At 41.5% G+C, this 17124-nt stretch overlaps 1 protein-coding gene across 1 annotated transcript in view; it reads left to right on the forward strand.

Moving 5' to 3' along the window:
• Positions 1 to 17124, forward strand: part of LOC144725043 (histone deacetylase 4-like) — a 132532-nt gene that overhangs the window by 81884 nt on the left and 33524 nt on the right. Inside the window, exons 12-16 of the mRNA XM_078604487.1 lie at positions 2158 to 2362; positions 3620 to 3753; positions 6142 to 6262; positions 10776 to 10825; positions 16027 to 16134. Of these exons, the coding sequence (XP_078460613.1) occupies positions 2158 to 2362; positions 3620 to 3753; positions 6142 to 6262; positions 10776 to 10825; positions 16027 to 16134 (618 nt within the window). The remainder of the gene's footprint in view (positions 1 to 2157; positions 2363 to 3619; positions 3754 to 6141; positions 6263 to 10775; positions 10826 to 16026; positions 16135 to 17124) is intronic.

A 17124-nucleotide genomic window follows, 5' to 3' on the forward strand; every position in this document is an offset into this window, starting at 1 on the left:
CTCTGGGGCGAGCCCGTGAGACCAACCCTGTCAGGGGCAGCTTCCAGGCGGTCGGCAGACACTGAACGTTGTGAGTGTTGTGAAATTTCAGAGGCACGTGTGAGTTTTGGCACCGTGTTGTCAGCCACAAGGGGACATCAAGCAAACAAGAGTTAATTGTGTTGATGTAAACACTGACAAGAAGAATTTGACCTTAGGACCGCACCTAATGTACACTTGTGTGATTTTATTTAGTAACACTGTCAGTAATAGTTTTGCAAAAAAAAAAATGCTATGTGGAATAATACGTTCTATTTTAGTTCATTATTTCGTACCTAGCACACTTTCAACATGTACATTTCCTTATATCTCACGTATGGCAAAGGCATTGAGATATACTTAGAAGTCACTAAACAGTTTTACGACTAAGTGTTTTCACAGTTGTGCTGTAGAGCCCTCTAATGTGTTTTTTTTGTGTCGTAGCGTACGTTTTTCACGAGTTGTTTCAGGAACTGAATTCAGTTCCCAGCTGAAGCTCCCGTGAAGTCAGACATCGTGCGAAACAACACGCAGCACAACTCGGAAATTACATCTCTAAGCCATTTCATTTTAATTTTCACAGTGGCGAGATGTTAACTACCTCGCCTGGTATGAAGGAGGTAGTGGATTCCATCCCGACCCTGACGATGCCTGCTGCATATTTGGAGTTTGCATGTCTCTCTCCCCCGTGGTCGTGTGCGTTTTTCTCCGGGTGCTCCGGTTTTTTCCGCTACATGTAGAAACGTGTGTTTCGAGTATTTGGCTACGGTACATTTCCACGTGGTAAGCCACTTCGTTGTGCTATCATTTGTGGCCAGGTAGGTTCTGAAAAAGAGCAATATGGCTCAGTGGCCCTTGCCTGGTAAAGTAAAACGTGTTGTTATTGTTCTAAGATGATCGGGAAATGGCTCTTAAGAAATATGTTTTATCGATGCCTCATTAAGTAATGCATACCCTTGGCAATACTAAGTTCCAATTTAACTCGGTATGTTCCAAAAAAATGTGATTGCATGTAATTAAACCAAAAGTCAAAAAGGTTGCTCTCTTCAAAGTCACAACAATGCATTCCTAAATCAAGGGTTCCATCCACAAACGTTGTGGCTGCATGGTTTGTTGCATCTGGCTGGAGTAGCCACTCAGGGCAAGTTAGTCCTCTGGCAAGAAAACACAAAGTTGCAATGGAATGCGTTCTATTTTACTTGGGCATTATTCCGTCGATCGTTTTTCATCATTAATTGTCCATCAAAATCATTGAAAACTTTTACGTGAATGGAGGTTTTTGTTGTTGCTTATATCTTGTATATGTGTACCTCTTTATGTCTCTTATTGTAATTACGAGTATGCATATTTCCAAGCTTGAGATTGTCTTCATGCAGATGAGATGTGAGGCTTAAAGTTAATACAATACATGATTTGAAAAGTGTTGCTTTGCATATCATAAACGATACAAAATGTAACTAATTATTCTAAATTATCGAATTAATCTGGTTTGTAAACACATAATTGGTTCACTTTTAAATTAACCCCACAGACATAACATTAATTTATATCCTGTGTTAAGACAATTATGAAGCAATATGGACTAATTGTAATAAAGTGTGTGTGTAGTTTAAGTGGAGAGTGGCAGCGGTTAGCACTTGTGCTACGAACCCGGCTACCCGAGTTTGATTCCCGCTCACGGCCAACACCAGTGACGATTATCCATACACGGTCCTGGGCCTTCCCTTAAGTCGACTCAGCCTCAAATGAGTAAATGGTGCGGTGTGTAACCATCGCCACTGGGGAGAGAAAGGCAGCCAGGGGTGGTGTTGGCCACCTCGTGTGCCGTGCCACCCTTCATAGGTGCTCGCTAACAGCACTTGCATCCCACTGGGATTTTTGCACACAGTGTTGGTGTACGGTGCTTTTTCTGCAATATTTTGCTGTCTTTTCTTGGATTTTCTGTTTGCACATAGTCACTTTAAGATGTTTTCTTGTTCATGTTTTTGTTTTCAGGAGCCGAATGGCTCACAGGGCTATACCAAATAAATTAAACTTGAAACTTGAAACAGTCTGTTCAGGCTATACTGGGTGGGGGGGACGGGATCTGTGTCTTTGTATTTGTAATTGACTCTCGCTGTTGTCGCCTTGACTCGCCAGCACCAGGCGCTGTTGCTGGAGCAGCAGAGAGCCCAGCACCACCAACAGATGAGGGTTTACCAGGGCCAGATCGCGTCCGGGGGACTGCAGTTCCGCCCGCCGTCCCACCGACCCCTCTTCCGCACGCAGTCCTCCCCAGCGTGCACGCTCTTCGCGCAGGCCGGCGGCCAGGAGCAGGCGACCACCAAGCTGAGATTCACCACAGGCAAGTGCGAAAAAAAAGACGAAATTTGAAGCATTGCACACTGCGAGTAGAAGAAGGAGGAGGAGAAGCAACGCCTTCACCGTGTCCTTCCTCAAGACTGGAAACATAAATTCTCCAATTCGTTTCTTTGTGTGTGTGTTGGAAGTGCGGTGGGGAGTGGTGGCGTAGCAGTTAGCGCGCTGCTCTACGAACCTGGCGACCCGAATTCGATTCCCGCTCACGACCAACACCAGTGACGATTATCTTGTACATGGGCCTCCCCTAGGTCGACTCAGCCTCAAATGAGTACCTGGTGCGGTGTGTAAAAACATTGCCACTGGGGAGACAAAGGCGGTCGGGCGTGGAGCTGGCCACCCACCTCCTAGTGTACCGTTCCGGCCTTCATAGGTGCTCGCTAACAGCACTTGCCCCTCCAGTCTGTTAAGGTTATATGGGGGATCTTTGTCTTTCTTGGAAGTGCACGTGCACATTTTGTGCAAATTCAGTTCACGTGCCGCCCCTTTTGGTCAATCCACTGCTCAATGAGGGCCTCCCTCCACCACGCTGGTCACGGGACTTATCCTGTCGTACTTCACCACACTGATTGGTGATGATGGGAAGCATAGATTTTGGAGCTTGGTACAGTATAACGATTGATTTGTGCTGCACTGCTCTCTGAAAAACAGTCTAAGACCAACTATTTTAAGCATGGTGGCCCGGCTAAATCTCAGCTTAGCTCCAAGATCTAATGAGATCGGGCACATTCCAGGTGGTTTGGTAATACACCTTTCTATAAGTATGCATGGCATATATCGAATGTACCTACCGAAAGAATCGTGGTGGAAAGCTCATCTCCAATAGTCGCCCCTAAGCGTGGAAATTCCACATTTGTTTGGTAGAAGGGGACAAATATGTCATATTTCAGCTCATTCTGTTATGGCAACAATTTTTTTACCTATAATCGATGTTTTAATATAATATAATACAACATACATTTAACATTTTCAAATTTTATGACACGGAGGGCATCTAAACCGCTAGATATCATAACAGCTGGGAATGTGCAAACCTACTCTTAACCACTTATACAGTGATCGTTTTTGTTTGTTTCTACTCACAAATGAAGTGAGCAAAACACAAATCAGCAGAGATACTCTGCCTCGTTGTTGCGTCGACATTTTCCAGACGATTAAAGAGCTTCAAACTTGATCCCACAAAGCTCGCCTGCCTCCCTGGGCACACGTGACGAGCCGGTGTCAACTATTCCTTGTGCCGCAGGAGTTGTGTACGACTCCCTCATGCTCAAGCACCAGTGCTCCTGCGGAAACAACAACAACCACCCCGAGCACGCAGGGAGGATACAGAGCATTTGGTCTCGGCTGCAGGAGAGGGGCCTCCTCCGCAAGTGTGAGGTGCGTCGTGTGCTTTGTGCAATGCGATTCAGTTTGGTAGTGCTGCCAAGTCATCAATTTTTCTTTTCGTGCAAAAAATATTTTTTTAAATAATTTTTTCCCCGTGGAACACTTAATTTTATTAAGTGCTCCCATTGGTCCAATTGTGTGCATCTGCCCCGAGTCGTGTTTTAAATGTTTAGCAAAGATGGTGAATAAGATCTCGTGTCTATAATATCCACAGTTTACTATTCAACTGACTGGAAACTTATCGCTGAGCAGTGCCTGGCAATAGCTTGAGAGAAGATGTGCTTGAAACGACTTTCATTGTCAACTCGAATTTTCTAAAAGCACTCCATCTTGCTCGTGTTGACCTTTTTATTTCATTTTTATTCTGCACCGCCTTCAACGATTGCATATGTACGGTGTGAAAGAAGTTCAACATACATACATACATATTCATACCCCTTTGTGTTTTTTTTATTCATCCAACAATTATATAGTTTTATTCAGAGAATCACAACGAAACTGAATGCAAATGAATGCTGACATGTTTTAATTAGTACTTTTCATTTCAGGCTAATTGTAGGTCTTTCTGGAAAGCGTGCTGGTATTTATTTATATAATATCTCTCAACCAAGACAAAAGTGAAAGGGCAACACTTCAAAGTTCAAACACAGACACTTAGTCAGCAGTCTGTTCAATTGAGCCTGTCATTGGATTACGGTTATCTGATATTCTTATCACCAGAGAAAGAAAAACACTGTTCTCACAAGCATTACAAAAGTCAAGTGAAAAGAACTTTCTTAGGATTAAGCGGCTCTAAGGACCCTTTTACTGGTCAATTTTGCCAGCTAAATCAGTCTGCTGTTTACATGCCCTGGCTTCCATTAAACTCTATCTCACTCACTCATCAAACTGTCCCGAATTCTTTACAGTTGCCCACAAAACGTGTCTGAGAGCGTCTCATTCTTGCCGGCACGTAACTAGACACTGCCTTGCCATAAATAAACACCTCCACTCCCCAGGGTTTGGTTGCTTAGGGTCGAGTAACACTTGCTAAATAGGACATTAATTCAGATGGACTGACAAGCTTAATGACTCCGCTCATCTATGGCTCCCTGCATTACACTTTATTAGAGGTAAACAAACATCAGACAGGGTCCTTATTGTCACTAGAGAAGACATCCAAATTGATTGAATGCACGGTGACAAAAACAGCTGTGCAATTTAGAGTGAAATTGGAATGTCTGTGGTTTGGGGAAATGGTTACTGAATTACGCCCATTCTTTTCGCATATACCGTGGAGCTCATGTACTCATGCTAATCGCATGCTAATATCACAGTAGTACAGCAATATTAGCCAATAGCGTGGTACTATGTAGCAGTATAATGAGGGTTGATGTGTCACTTTCGTGATGGTTTTGACACACATGAAAACTGTGATATCAATTAGGTCAGTTCTTCCTGACACAAGGATCTTAAAACGTAGATGTCATAATTTACAGATTACAAAATACAACTGAAAGTTTGTAATATTGTTATATATTTTGATACAATATTTTTCAAAGGGATGTTTAACCTCGAGTGATCTGTTTCATATCTATTTTTGAGTCGTCTTGTTGGCTGTATCATGAATACTATTAATTTAAATGCTTGACGTTCTTACTAAAATTCAATGGAGTAATGTAGGCCTGAAAAGGAAACATGCATTCTGACGTATATCTTTAGAACTACTGAGATTACACATTTTGAGAGAGCCACATTTGATTTAATTTAATGATTTCAACTTGCATATGCATATATAACACAAGTAATACAACTGTTTTTTGTGTGATTATTAAACATTTATTTGGAAACATTTTGCACCGGTTTATGAATGGACGTTTTTAAAAGCCCTGTTTATAAATATTGCAATGGTCCAGCTATGCAGACATTATCCTTGCACCACGGAAACTACATTAATTAATTGTTAAATAACCCATTGGTGGGATATTTAAAATTTGAATGGCTATAGGTCATTGTGTGGCAAGAATGGCTATGGCTTTTTTAGGAACACGCTTGTTACAAGTGATAGACTGGAATATAAAATCCAGCTCTCATTAAGGCATTTGCATTAGCCTGATGAACAAATGCATATATATACATACACTGTTATAGTACAATCCCATGCAAAATGAGAATGACTGCTAGTCTTGTGAATGATTGCAGTAGTCTTATGTATAATCCTGACATCTGCGCCAATGTGGTCTACTCATCATGGTCATAGACTTTTAGTGAGCAGCGGTGATTTATGAGAATGCCTCCATACTCTACACTGTACTGAGTCTGTCCATGATTTGGATATCGGCCAACATTTGTGTGATCCTGGTTTACATTTTTTTTTAAATAATAATAATGCTTTTGCAGAGGGTACGTGGTCGAAAAGCAACCCTGGAGGAAATTGAGATGGTACATTCTGAACAGCATGCTCTACTCTACAGCACTAACCCACTCAACCGACAAAAGCTCGATAGCAAGAAACTGCTCGGTAAGTGTGAATGGCACACGCGGCACCTCCACCAGCAATGTGCACTCTTAACGCGTTGTGGGGTTGGATTTTAACCCGACAGGTGGCTCAGCGGTAAATTGAGCCATGTGCAATTTATTAGAAGGTTGCGAGTTTAAATCCTCATTAGGAATCGACTCAGCCCATCATCCCTCTGGGGTCAAAGACACAAGTACTTCTTTGTGGGCGAGTCAACAGTCGTTGTCCTTATGGATAGACCTGCCCCCGCTATGGGAATGTGGAATGTACACCACTGGCTCAGGGCTGTAGAACGGGAAATGAGCACCACCATCTCAGTGCTCATGTGAGCAGGAAATCAGATTTGAAGCTTTCGTGACTGCAAGGATTCATACTCTTAGTTCTTTCGGTAAAGTCACGTAGGTAAAAGTGATAAATAAATAAATATAAATCTCGACGTTTCGGAGGCAACACAAGCTTCCTCACCTGAAGACGGAAGCTTGTGTTGCCTCCGAAACGTCGTGATTTTTTTTTTACCTACGTGACTTTACCGAAAGAACTAAGAGTATAGCAGGAAATCACTTTTAACTTTGTTTTCAGGAGTTTGAAAGGAAGTAGTATTGCAGAGTACAACCTTTTATAGGGGTGTATTTGTTTGAAACCATGAATGTAGGAGGCATGTGTTATCAATTTTGATCCCAACTCAATAACTTTGGCATTTGGTTTATGCATTATTTGATCTCAGCTGTATTTTAAATCATAAATGTGTGTGTGTTTTTGGCATGTGTGCGCATGTTTCACCTGTGTTTAACCCTACATTTGTACTATATTAGTCAGCAAATTATTGATGTAACCTCTCTGTTTTGACAAATTTGAATGTATTACTTAAACGTACTTACATAGCAATAAAAATTAGATATTAGTAGCCTTGTTCTTATGATAACAAATTCATATTAGTGCTTATTTAGGCTTTCATGTCAGTACGACATCATAAAGACTTTTCGCGCATAGTGATTATCATTAAGTTAATGAATAAAAGGTTTTGAGATGACATTTATTGTCAAGTGTAACATTATTTAAAAATTAGTTCAAATAAATTAAAGTTGTTTATGAGGGAAACTGTACTTTTATAAAAAATATTCGACGCCAATCATATCAATAAACGTGTTCACTTTCAGACGTTTGCTGGTGTACGAATATTTAAATTAACATATTAAAGCATACAATTTTCCATCACCGATTTTGCATCAAAACTAAAATGCACTCAAAATAATTGTGAGATTTATTTAACTTCTCGTACTTAGGTATGTATGTTGAACTTATTTTGCACCGTACATAGCCGACCGCGCTAATTTGGAGGTGTGAGGTTAAGGACAACAAACTAAACACAAAAAGTATTTCTAAAGAAGTGAGTTTTCAATCTAGATTAAAAAGTGCATAGCTCCAATGGCTTCCTAATATCCGAAGGAAGAGCGTTCCAGACAGACGCATAAGTACATCTGAACGTGCGTGATGCGGTGACCATCTGTGTTCGATGGTTATCCAAAAGCCGCAGCGAGGATGACCGGAGTTTGCATGATAGTTTATGCTCCTTGACGAAGTAAGCAAGGTATTTTAGTTGATTTGTGGAAACCACTTTGTGTGTAATGAGTGCGGCCTTATAATGCATTCATTTGGCATACAAAACAAAATGTGATTCCACATTGGCAGTGGTGCACAGGCATGATAGATAATCCAAACTCAACACACTCGACAATGAAACCGCACTAAAAGGGGAAAAGCATGCAATGGGCGATGTTTCAGGCAGTAGCCCTTTCTTTAAAGGAGCGAGGAAGAAGAAACATCGGCAGAAATGTGCCGTTGATAAATAAATATGTTTACTTTTTTACAATTCGCGAAATACATTTCTGACACAAATAGGGGTCAACATATTTACGTGTATCCAGTATGTACGTGAATATATATTTCATGTTTTAAGTGCGTATAAAAACAGTTGTTAACCATTGCTTTGCTCTGTTTGGTGTCTATGTAAATGTGGTGTTTGGCTTCGAATGCTGTGGAAGTGAAACGTATCTCAATCTTACAGGGGTATTTGTCCTATGTATATAAATTACTCAATGCCATTAGACCCCTTGTCACCTTAGGACCACATAGCCCTTTCTTGCAGATGAATTCTAAACCTTGACCATGAGCAAAATTGTGAGCACACTAACCACGGGTCCACTAAATAAATACACACACGTGAAAGCATTTGGATCAGATCCATTTGGTTTTGCATGGACAGTTTTACATGTGTAAAACCCCCCAACATATTTATTGCCCTTTTTTACAACGAGTATGCCTATTCCCACTTTGCGGAAGAGCGGTAATGGTTGTTTCACGGAGCGATGGAACCCACCATAGGAAAATGGAAATTCGACAGTTGGTTCAGGGGTACAAGCGGAGATGAGTGCAACTTCATTATTGTTTGAGCACGGCGATTTAATTTTTACATAAATAGTGATTATAAGCAATCTAACAGGTTTGTATGAAATCATTCCAAAATCTGGGCAGCATATCTATATTTCAGGTTTTATTTAACTTTCCTCTCTCTTGTTATTAGCCATCATTTTAGCGTACGTTTTGATTTGCGCTGATATGTAATATGTAAACATATCAGCAACGACAATTATTCATTTCAGAGTGTCCGTCAACTCAGTGTCTCTATTCTCATACCTTGTACGAGTGCAACGGGGGAGGGGGGGGGAGAAATCAATGAAAAAAGATGCCGTAATGATTTTGTCATGAGCCGCCATAATGGGCATGCACAGGTGCCAAGCTGACATAAGGCATACGCATAACGGGCATTGTGTCAAGAGCTCGCTCCTGGCCAAAGCTAGCAGCAGCCCTGTGCCTTTGATCCTGGATTCCACGCATTGCTGGGTCTCTGCCCCACTTAACCGTGTCATCAAGAGTGACCGGCTCAAGTCCAGCCCTAACTGTGACAAATTTCTCTCTTTTTTAATCTTACCTGTCCCACGCTGTCAGTCGCCCGATGGCTTGTCCTTTTGTGCCAGCTGTCCTCGTCTTGGTATTCATTCGTGGCATTTTCAGCCACGTCCCTGTGCCTGTCCTTCAGAGCAACTGCTGATCGGTGTGACACAGAATGCTGCTTTGATCGGGAAAATATAGGGGTTATATTTGTTCTGTGCTGTCGTTGCCTGTGCCTATGTGCGGACCACTTTGATGTTCTTCTTCTTGTTCTGAGTAACTGGCAAAATGGGACTTTCCGTGTAACAAATAAACACGTATTGATCGATTGTTTCAACGGGGCATTGCATGTGGGAGTTGACAGCTATCAGTTGTAAATAATGGAGATTGAAGAAAAGAGTCTCCAAACAGATGCATCACGAATGAAAAAATGTGTATGTGTAAATGCACTCAAGGGGAAGTGCATTTTTTAAAACATGTAAATGTGGAAATTTGTTAGTGCTTCTAAAAATCAGCGTAAGCCACATTGTGGATGTAACGTATGCCCCGTATGATGACATTTACCAAAGAATGACGAGGTTATGTGCTCTTACTTAAAACAAAAGAGAGACGTGTTTTATCCCTGCTGGATTCGTACTTGTCAACATCGGAGTTACATCATAACCCTTTCTGTTGTTTTCCCTTTATAAATTTTAGCCGTGCTTGTGCGATTTGATCTTCCCACCCTGGATCTTGGCAGAAACAGCTGGTTTTTTGAAGGCTGCAGCACCTCTCTAAACCACCTGTAGCCATGGATTTATCACATTTCACACTTTTTTTTGGGTTGAGAAAAAATTAGTCACAGACAGTTTCCCTGCCTTTCATCCCCGTGCACTGAATTCCTTTCTGATCTGATATCAACATCTGTGAGTTAAGATAATTAATTTTTAAGCTGCGCTAACATTCCTCCCAAAAAGCTTGGAAGCCACCTTTCTCACTCTCAAATAACTTCATTGTAAAAGTGGCACCTGTACTGTTGTAGGATATGTAATTCTATTGGATTCGTGCGGTGTTAAGAATCTTTCTTACGTTTTTTGCTATTTTACTTTGTAATTGTATTGAAAAATAACACAATTGCCGTACAATTGTGTTGCATGCGCCTTCCATGTAACAGCACAATTGACATTGCGGCTGTGCTGATGCAAAGACCGTATCATACCTGTGACTAAGTGTATAACATTTGCATTATTATACCTGTATAGAAGGAAAATAAATATTGATATTATCCGCGACAAAGCAATCCTATAGAAATCTTCATAAACCTGAGCTAACACAATTTACTTACCTGGCGCTATGCCATCTCAATATGTATTTTACGACCAAAACAAAAGAGGTCATTGTGACTTCGAGAAAGAAACACGTAAACATTCACATCTGTCAGGGGCTACGATAACTAAATTATGGGTACGTGTTAAGCAGAGCGATATCAGCTTACGCGACAAATTGAATGAACGATTTAAATAGCGGCATCAAAAAAATTAAACGGTGGCCGGTCGAGTTACTATGACAACCCGTTCGTCTCTTTCAGGCTCCCTATCCCAGAAGATGTTTGGACTGCTCCCTTGTGGCGGCCTCGGGGTAAGTCTGCCCGCGTTCGCACGAGGAACGCGAGTCGGTGATGGTACCCTACGCGGATTAATCGGGTTGTCGCTCACTCCGTTTCTTGGGCGAAGAGAGAGAGCACTTCGTGTGGGACCGGCATTTCCCCCCTCGACTCCAGTTTTGTTTTCATTAAAACTCCGCTGTGGTCCCTAGGCATAGGCCACATGTGTTTTGATCATTACACGAGCTTTAGAAAATAGTGTCGAGAGCTTCTCGGCATTATTGCGCGGGTTCTGCCAGTATTCGCTCCACACTTTGGTTTCAAAACAGGGCAACGTTGCAGTCATCAATGTTCTGGATGTGTATTTTGCAAGGTCAATGTGCGGCATTGCTTTCATGCGGATTTATGCAACGGTTTCAACAACACTTGATACAAAAAAACGCTCGACGACTGCCTAGCCTGTTATTTCCTTTTTGTTTTTACAGGCCTGGGCTTTTTTGTATTTTAATTAGTTTGTTAAAAACACATTCTTGACAAGAGCCGTGATGAATGTGTACTGCTGTGCGGGCACTCCATTGGGAATGATTTAATCCAACACCACGGTGAAACCTTAGAGCCCCCACGGGCTGTTGATATCCTTCCCAAACATGTCATTCATGATATTTTTTTGCTTTCATACCTTTAATATGGGTACTGTTTTTTTATAGTAGCCAAAATAGGTTTCGGCTTTGTGTCTTTTTGGGGTTTTCATTTATCAGAGGTTGCTTTATTGCTCAGGACAATGTGGGTGTGTAGATGTTGGACAATTTGGGGGTATGCTCTTGGTATTGAGAGATGATTTTAGATGACAATAAAAAAAAGTTGCATGGAGCAGGTTTGACGGACTTAACATTGAACCCGTTTTTCTGTGGCAGTAAGGCTATTGGCATTTTAATCTAAGGCAACGATGTGCTCTATCAGATTTTAAACTCAATACAGTTTTATACATACAGTTTATATAAAAGTAGAACGATGCAATATAATCTTAAGCATCTTTTCTTGACTTTTACTCGTTCCAGATGAAATATAGCTCCATGTGTTCTGTTCAGATTTTTGTAAAAAATATATCTTTGGTTTTGGACATCAATGAATTTACGGCAGCACTTCCTTGACTAAAATAGAAAACTTACAACGGAGCATTCTAGACATCATGCATCTTGATCGCTGCAATCCATTAACTAAACTTCAAAGGAAGCACCAGCCGCCTATAGTGCAAAATAAATCGTTACAACATTTCTAAATGGGTGTATACGTGTACCTTATTATACATCTCTAAAGGAAGGTGAATACATTAAAAAAAATATATTTGTTTTTCTGAAAATATTACACATGCAAAACTTCAATTGTTATGAATGACAATCAATGCATGTGAATCATGTGACCGTTTTAAAGATAATGTAATATCTCAGTGTGTTGCTTTTAATGCATTCTTGTGTAGTACTTTTTTTAGTTGGTGCACGATCCTTGTTCCTGTCTGTGCAAGCCCCCTGCGATCGGGTACATTGTCAAGGCAGTTGTACTCTGTACTCGGGCCCGTAGACGTTCATTGAATGACTTCTATTGAAACGGTGACACCACCGTGAAACCAGAGCATTGTTTGGGCCAATTTTTTTTCTAGCAGCAAACTCTGGAAAGGTTCATGACTATAAGAGTCTCCTCAGCAATCAGGACTGTTGAACAACCGCCGGTGGGTCACTAGATGTTATTCTGTAAATGCATATGAAAGAACACTCCAACTTCACGATTGCACCTCCGATTAGCACGGTTGGCTACGTACGGTGCGAAAGAAGTTCAACATAAAAGCACACATCATCAGAACTGTACCAACCCAGTAGCGGTTGTTTGACAATGCTGCACTCTGCTGATGAAACCAAAAAAGCTGAAACCAGTTCACAGCATATTGCTGTGTAGGTTCGAGCGTTTTTTGCGGTGTGGCTTAACCCAGGGGTCGGCAACCAAAATAACAAGAAGAGCAATTTTTTCGGATTGGGTACAAAAAAAATCCCAACCCTCAATAATTCAAGGGCCACAATGCATGTGGTGAATACGAGACGGTGGCTCCTTGATAAATAAGGTCACAAAGCAGTTCCTTTAAGAGCCGCGTGAAGCTCCGTAGCCGAAGTTTGCCGACCCCGTGGCTTAACCGAAGTGTTTTCGGGTTTGCACCATGTGTTGGTCAGCATAATGTTCAAGCATGTGCTGGGAGCATCTTCAGGAATTGAAATGCAGTCCCACAAAATCTGAAAACGCATTGGACAGCAATTCAGTGTTTGCTGTTTCAACAAAATTAGTGATGAAGACTCATAGGCAATTGAACAAAATATAAATGTGGTTTTAAATGGAGAACAGGCTTTCTATCTTTATTATTATTTGGATTGGCATTAGTTGTTTTTAAAATATGAAGTTTGCCAGAGTAACTAACAGATGACATACATACCATCTGGTGGCACAACAACAACAAAAATTCAGAATGTTAAATATATACACTGCGTAAGGAAACTTATGTTAGATCTAAAATAAAATATTCAGTATATGCATGCATACTTGTTACTTTAATTTTCGTTATTGACACTTCTCCCTTTGATTAAATTATTTTGTTGTGATTTATTACGTAAAGATGAGTCTTCAAGCTTGTCTTTAGAACATTTTGATCACAGCTCATTTATACATCTTATTGTACACTGTACGAATGTGATTTGCTTCCGAATTTGCCCATGGTGGCTATTTATTATTGCTATATATATTTTTTGGCCCACATAGTTTTCATTTAACTTGTATCAGGTCCTTCCTGTTGGCTGCTTAGCTATGATTTTGATGTCAATTCAAAGCAGGCTGGCGATAACTGCAAACAGTTATAGAAAGGGAAACGTTATAATTCTTCTATGGCTTCCCTTCCTTCCGGTTCGACTGATGTGTAAATGGTGCGTGAGGTTTCTCTCTCCGCATGGGTCAAAATCGAGCGCGTGGGCTGATGTCATCGCTTTGGCTCTGCCCCAGACGCATCTGACAACAATATTGGACCGGCCGTCAGGGCTTAGAAAGAACCTCTCCTCTGGCTTCAAAGCACCTCTCTATGGCTGATTTATCTGGCCTTGATCTGATAGCCGAGCCGCTGGAGATGGCAGGAAGCGAGTGCATAAGAAGGGCTGCTTTTAGTTGTATTTTTATTCACCGGGGTTTTTTTTTGCCAAATGTACTGTAACAGCAGTGAGCTCTCTGCATGCTTTGAACAATCACGGGAAGCGGAGGTGCATTATAGGAAACCTCATACTACATTATGGAGAAGGGCACTTCCCTCCTATGAGTCGCATGCTGGACATGACACTTTTGATGTAAACTATTGGGTATCTGGGAGAAAAATATTGTTCACAGGGCATCCTGAATGGTTACCCCAGGTCACTCTGGCAAATTAGGCTCGTCTGGTTTTTTGAGTTTTTCTTGAGTTCTTACCTCGTTTAACAATATAACACTTCAGGAGAAGGAGCGATCGGTAGAATGCTGATGTGCTATTTGATTATCTGTTCATCATAATGCCCTTTTATATGAAACAAATATGTTACATGTATATATTGTCCCAAATAATATCAGCACGCTGATTACACACTTCAGCACTGGGAAGTGATAGCCATTACTTTTAAGATCTGATATGAAATTGTTGAAGCTTCAGAAATCTCATAAATAAATAACAAGATAGATTAAAGTACACACAATGTTTGTGTTTTTCCATTGCTGAGAGTAAACATATATTTTGATAGTTACCAACCGTTTTCATTCCCGAATACTTTTGATATAGTCTTATCATAATATAAACGATAGGGAAAGGGAATCTCTTGGATTGAAAAGTCAATAATCCTCTGAATGAAATAGTGTGGAGCGAATAATGAATGAGTCCCATTATTCTTTGATACTGATCACAATGATTTATAAATTGATTTCAAAATATGAGAGGCCTGTAGATGTCATTGACATTGGGATAATGAGAATATTTGACAAAGATATTAAAATTAGTGTTGGTTCAAATCGCATAAGTAAAAGGTGTGTCGTAAGCCCTCCTCTACCCAACATTCCATGCTGGTTGTAACTACCAGCGAAATATTGTAACCCAATTGTTAAATGTTATGGATTGCTCAACAACACGCTTTGTTCAATTGACCATGTATTATTTTGCTGCATCGGGTGGAAGAGGGTTTACGACACACATTCATTCCCCTGAATGCAATAAAAAAAGATCTAATTACGAATCACGATATTGGTTATGGAAGCGTACGTGTTAAATTTAGCGGTTTTGTTAGTGAGTTAACGGGGTAATCTTTAGCCATTTGTTGCTATCATCACCACCACTAACACGAGTGGTGTTGGTGGTGATAATAACGATGGTGATAGATGATGATTGTGCGTAACATACAAAAAAAAACACTCTGGCTTCAAAACGGCGGCCTACGTGGTCCACAGTTAGGTGACGCTCTGTGCAGTGTAAATCTTAGATGGCAGGGTTGTACAGCTGCACTTGATGGTGCCTTGGGACAGGAAACCACATGCTCTATGTTAATGAGGCATGATCGGACAAAATTCTTTGTGCTCGGCGTTCCATGTGTGTGAGTTTGCACACGTGCTCGCGTGCGTGTGCAAAAGGAATTTGCATACAGAAGATTATTACTTCAACGAGATGGTGTTACTTCATCACATTTGCGTGTGCAGTCGATGCTGCATTTTTTTTTACTATGTGCATCACCAATCAGGGACTACTTGCAATGTACATGCTCTGAAGCGGACACCACAGCCGGAGACATGACGTGTGACGGCTCTTTAACAACAACAAAAAAGAGTCCGAGCAAAAACTACGTGAAAATATAAACTAATGCATCATTTCATTCCGCTGGAGTTTATAGAATGAAAGAAAAATAAAGACGCATTTATTATTTTTTCACAGTTTATCAGAAAATCAGGGGGGGGGGGGGGAGAAAGTGATATTTTTTACAAATATCCAAAACCCGTAGCCACAACTTGTGAGTTCCCGGCACGTTTGTATATTTTTCCAGTGTAAAGGTCAACCTACTTATCTGTTAGCTTTGCACGCTCTACCCCCCTTGCACACAAACACCCTCAACCCGCCTCCCCCCCTCCATGGCCCGTCATCGTCGTGTGCTGTGCTCTTCTCATTTTCCGACCATCCATCGGCCGCGCGATGTTTGTGTAGGTGGACAGCGACACGGTTTGGAACGAGCTGCATTCAGCCAGCGCCGCACGGATGGCGGCCGGCTGCGTGAGCGAACTCGCATGCAAGGTGGCCTCGGGGGAGCTGAAGGTAGGGAGCGGGAAGGGGCACAGGGGACGTTGGAGAGAGATGTAGCCAAAGGGACAAAGGGGGAGAGAGAGAGAGACGAGAGAGATAGGGGCCCTCATTGTTAAACTAAACTAAAACTGTTTAACTTTTTTTTTTTACCAGGTAAGGCCCACTGCTGCAAATGATAGCCCAATGAAGTGGCCTATCATATTGACATTTTTGCGACCAAATTCTCTGAGCGCACGTTTATTTTAAATGTGTAGGGAAAAAAACCGGAGGACCCGGAGTAAAAATCCACATGACCACGGGGAGGGAGACATACAAACTCCAAATATGCATGGGTCAGGGTCGGGAACAAACCCACAACCTTATGTATACCAGGCGAGGAAGTTAAGATTTCGTCACCATGGCACCCTAAGTTTGTGCAGCGTTGTGTGGGTTGTGTTCGGGGTTGGTGGCTTTGGCGGTTGGCAGTGGCCTGGCCTGTCCTGTCACGTTGCTCAACTTCTTCCCGGTGACTTCTGGTTGCTGGGACCCTTCTCCGTTGGCTGTGCCCCTACTGTGTGCGCTTGTGGGCCGCAGTTTGTCGTTGCATCAGCCTCGTCTCCTTCTGCCATTGCTCTGTTAAAGGGGCGCCACGCTGGCGAGATGTTAACGACCTCGCCAAGTATGCAGGAGGTCGTAGGTTCGATCCCGACCCTGACGCCTGCTGTATATTTTGAGTTTGCATGTCTCTCCCTGTAGTCGTGTGTTTTTTTCTCCGGGTCCTCCAGTTTTTCCCTCCACAATTATAATCAACGTGCATTTAGAATATTTAGCTGTTTTAAATTTCCACTTGATAAGCCACTTCGTTGAGCTATCATTTGTGGCCAGGTCGCTTCTAAAAAAGAGCTAGACAGCTCAGTGGGCCTTACCTGGTCAAATAAAAATTTTAGTTAATTTAGTAATACATTTTGCTTGTATCTGTCCTCTCTGTCCTTTACCCCTGTTTTGCCGTGACGAGATTGCATT

The sequence above is a fragment of the Lampetra planeri genome, chromosome 2 (genome assembly GCF_965212315.1).
Source record: "Lampetra planeri chromosome 2, kcLamPlan1.2.h2, whole genome shotgun sequence".
NCBI classification, from domain to species: Eukaryota; Metazoa; Chordata; class Hyperoartia; order Petromyzontiformes; family Petromyzontidae; genus Lampetra; species Lampetra planeri.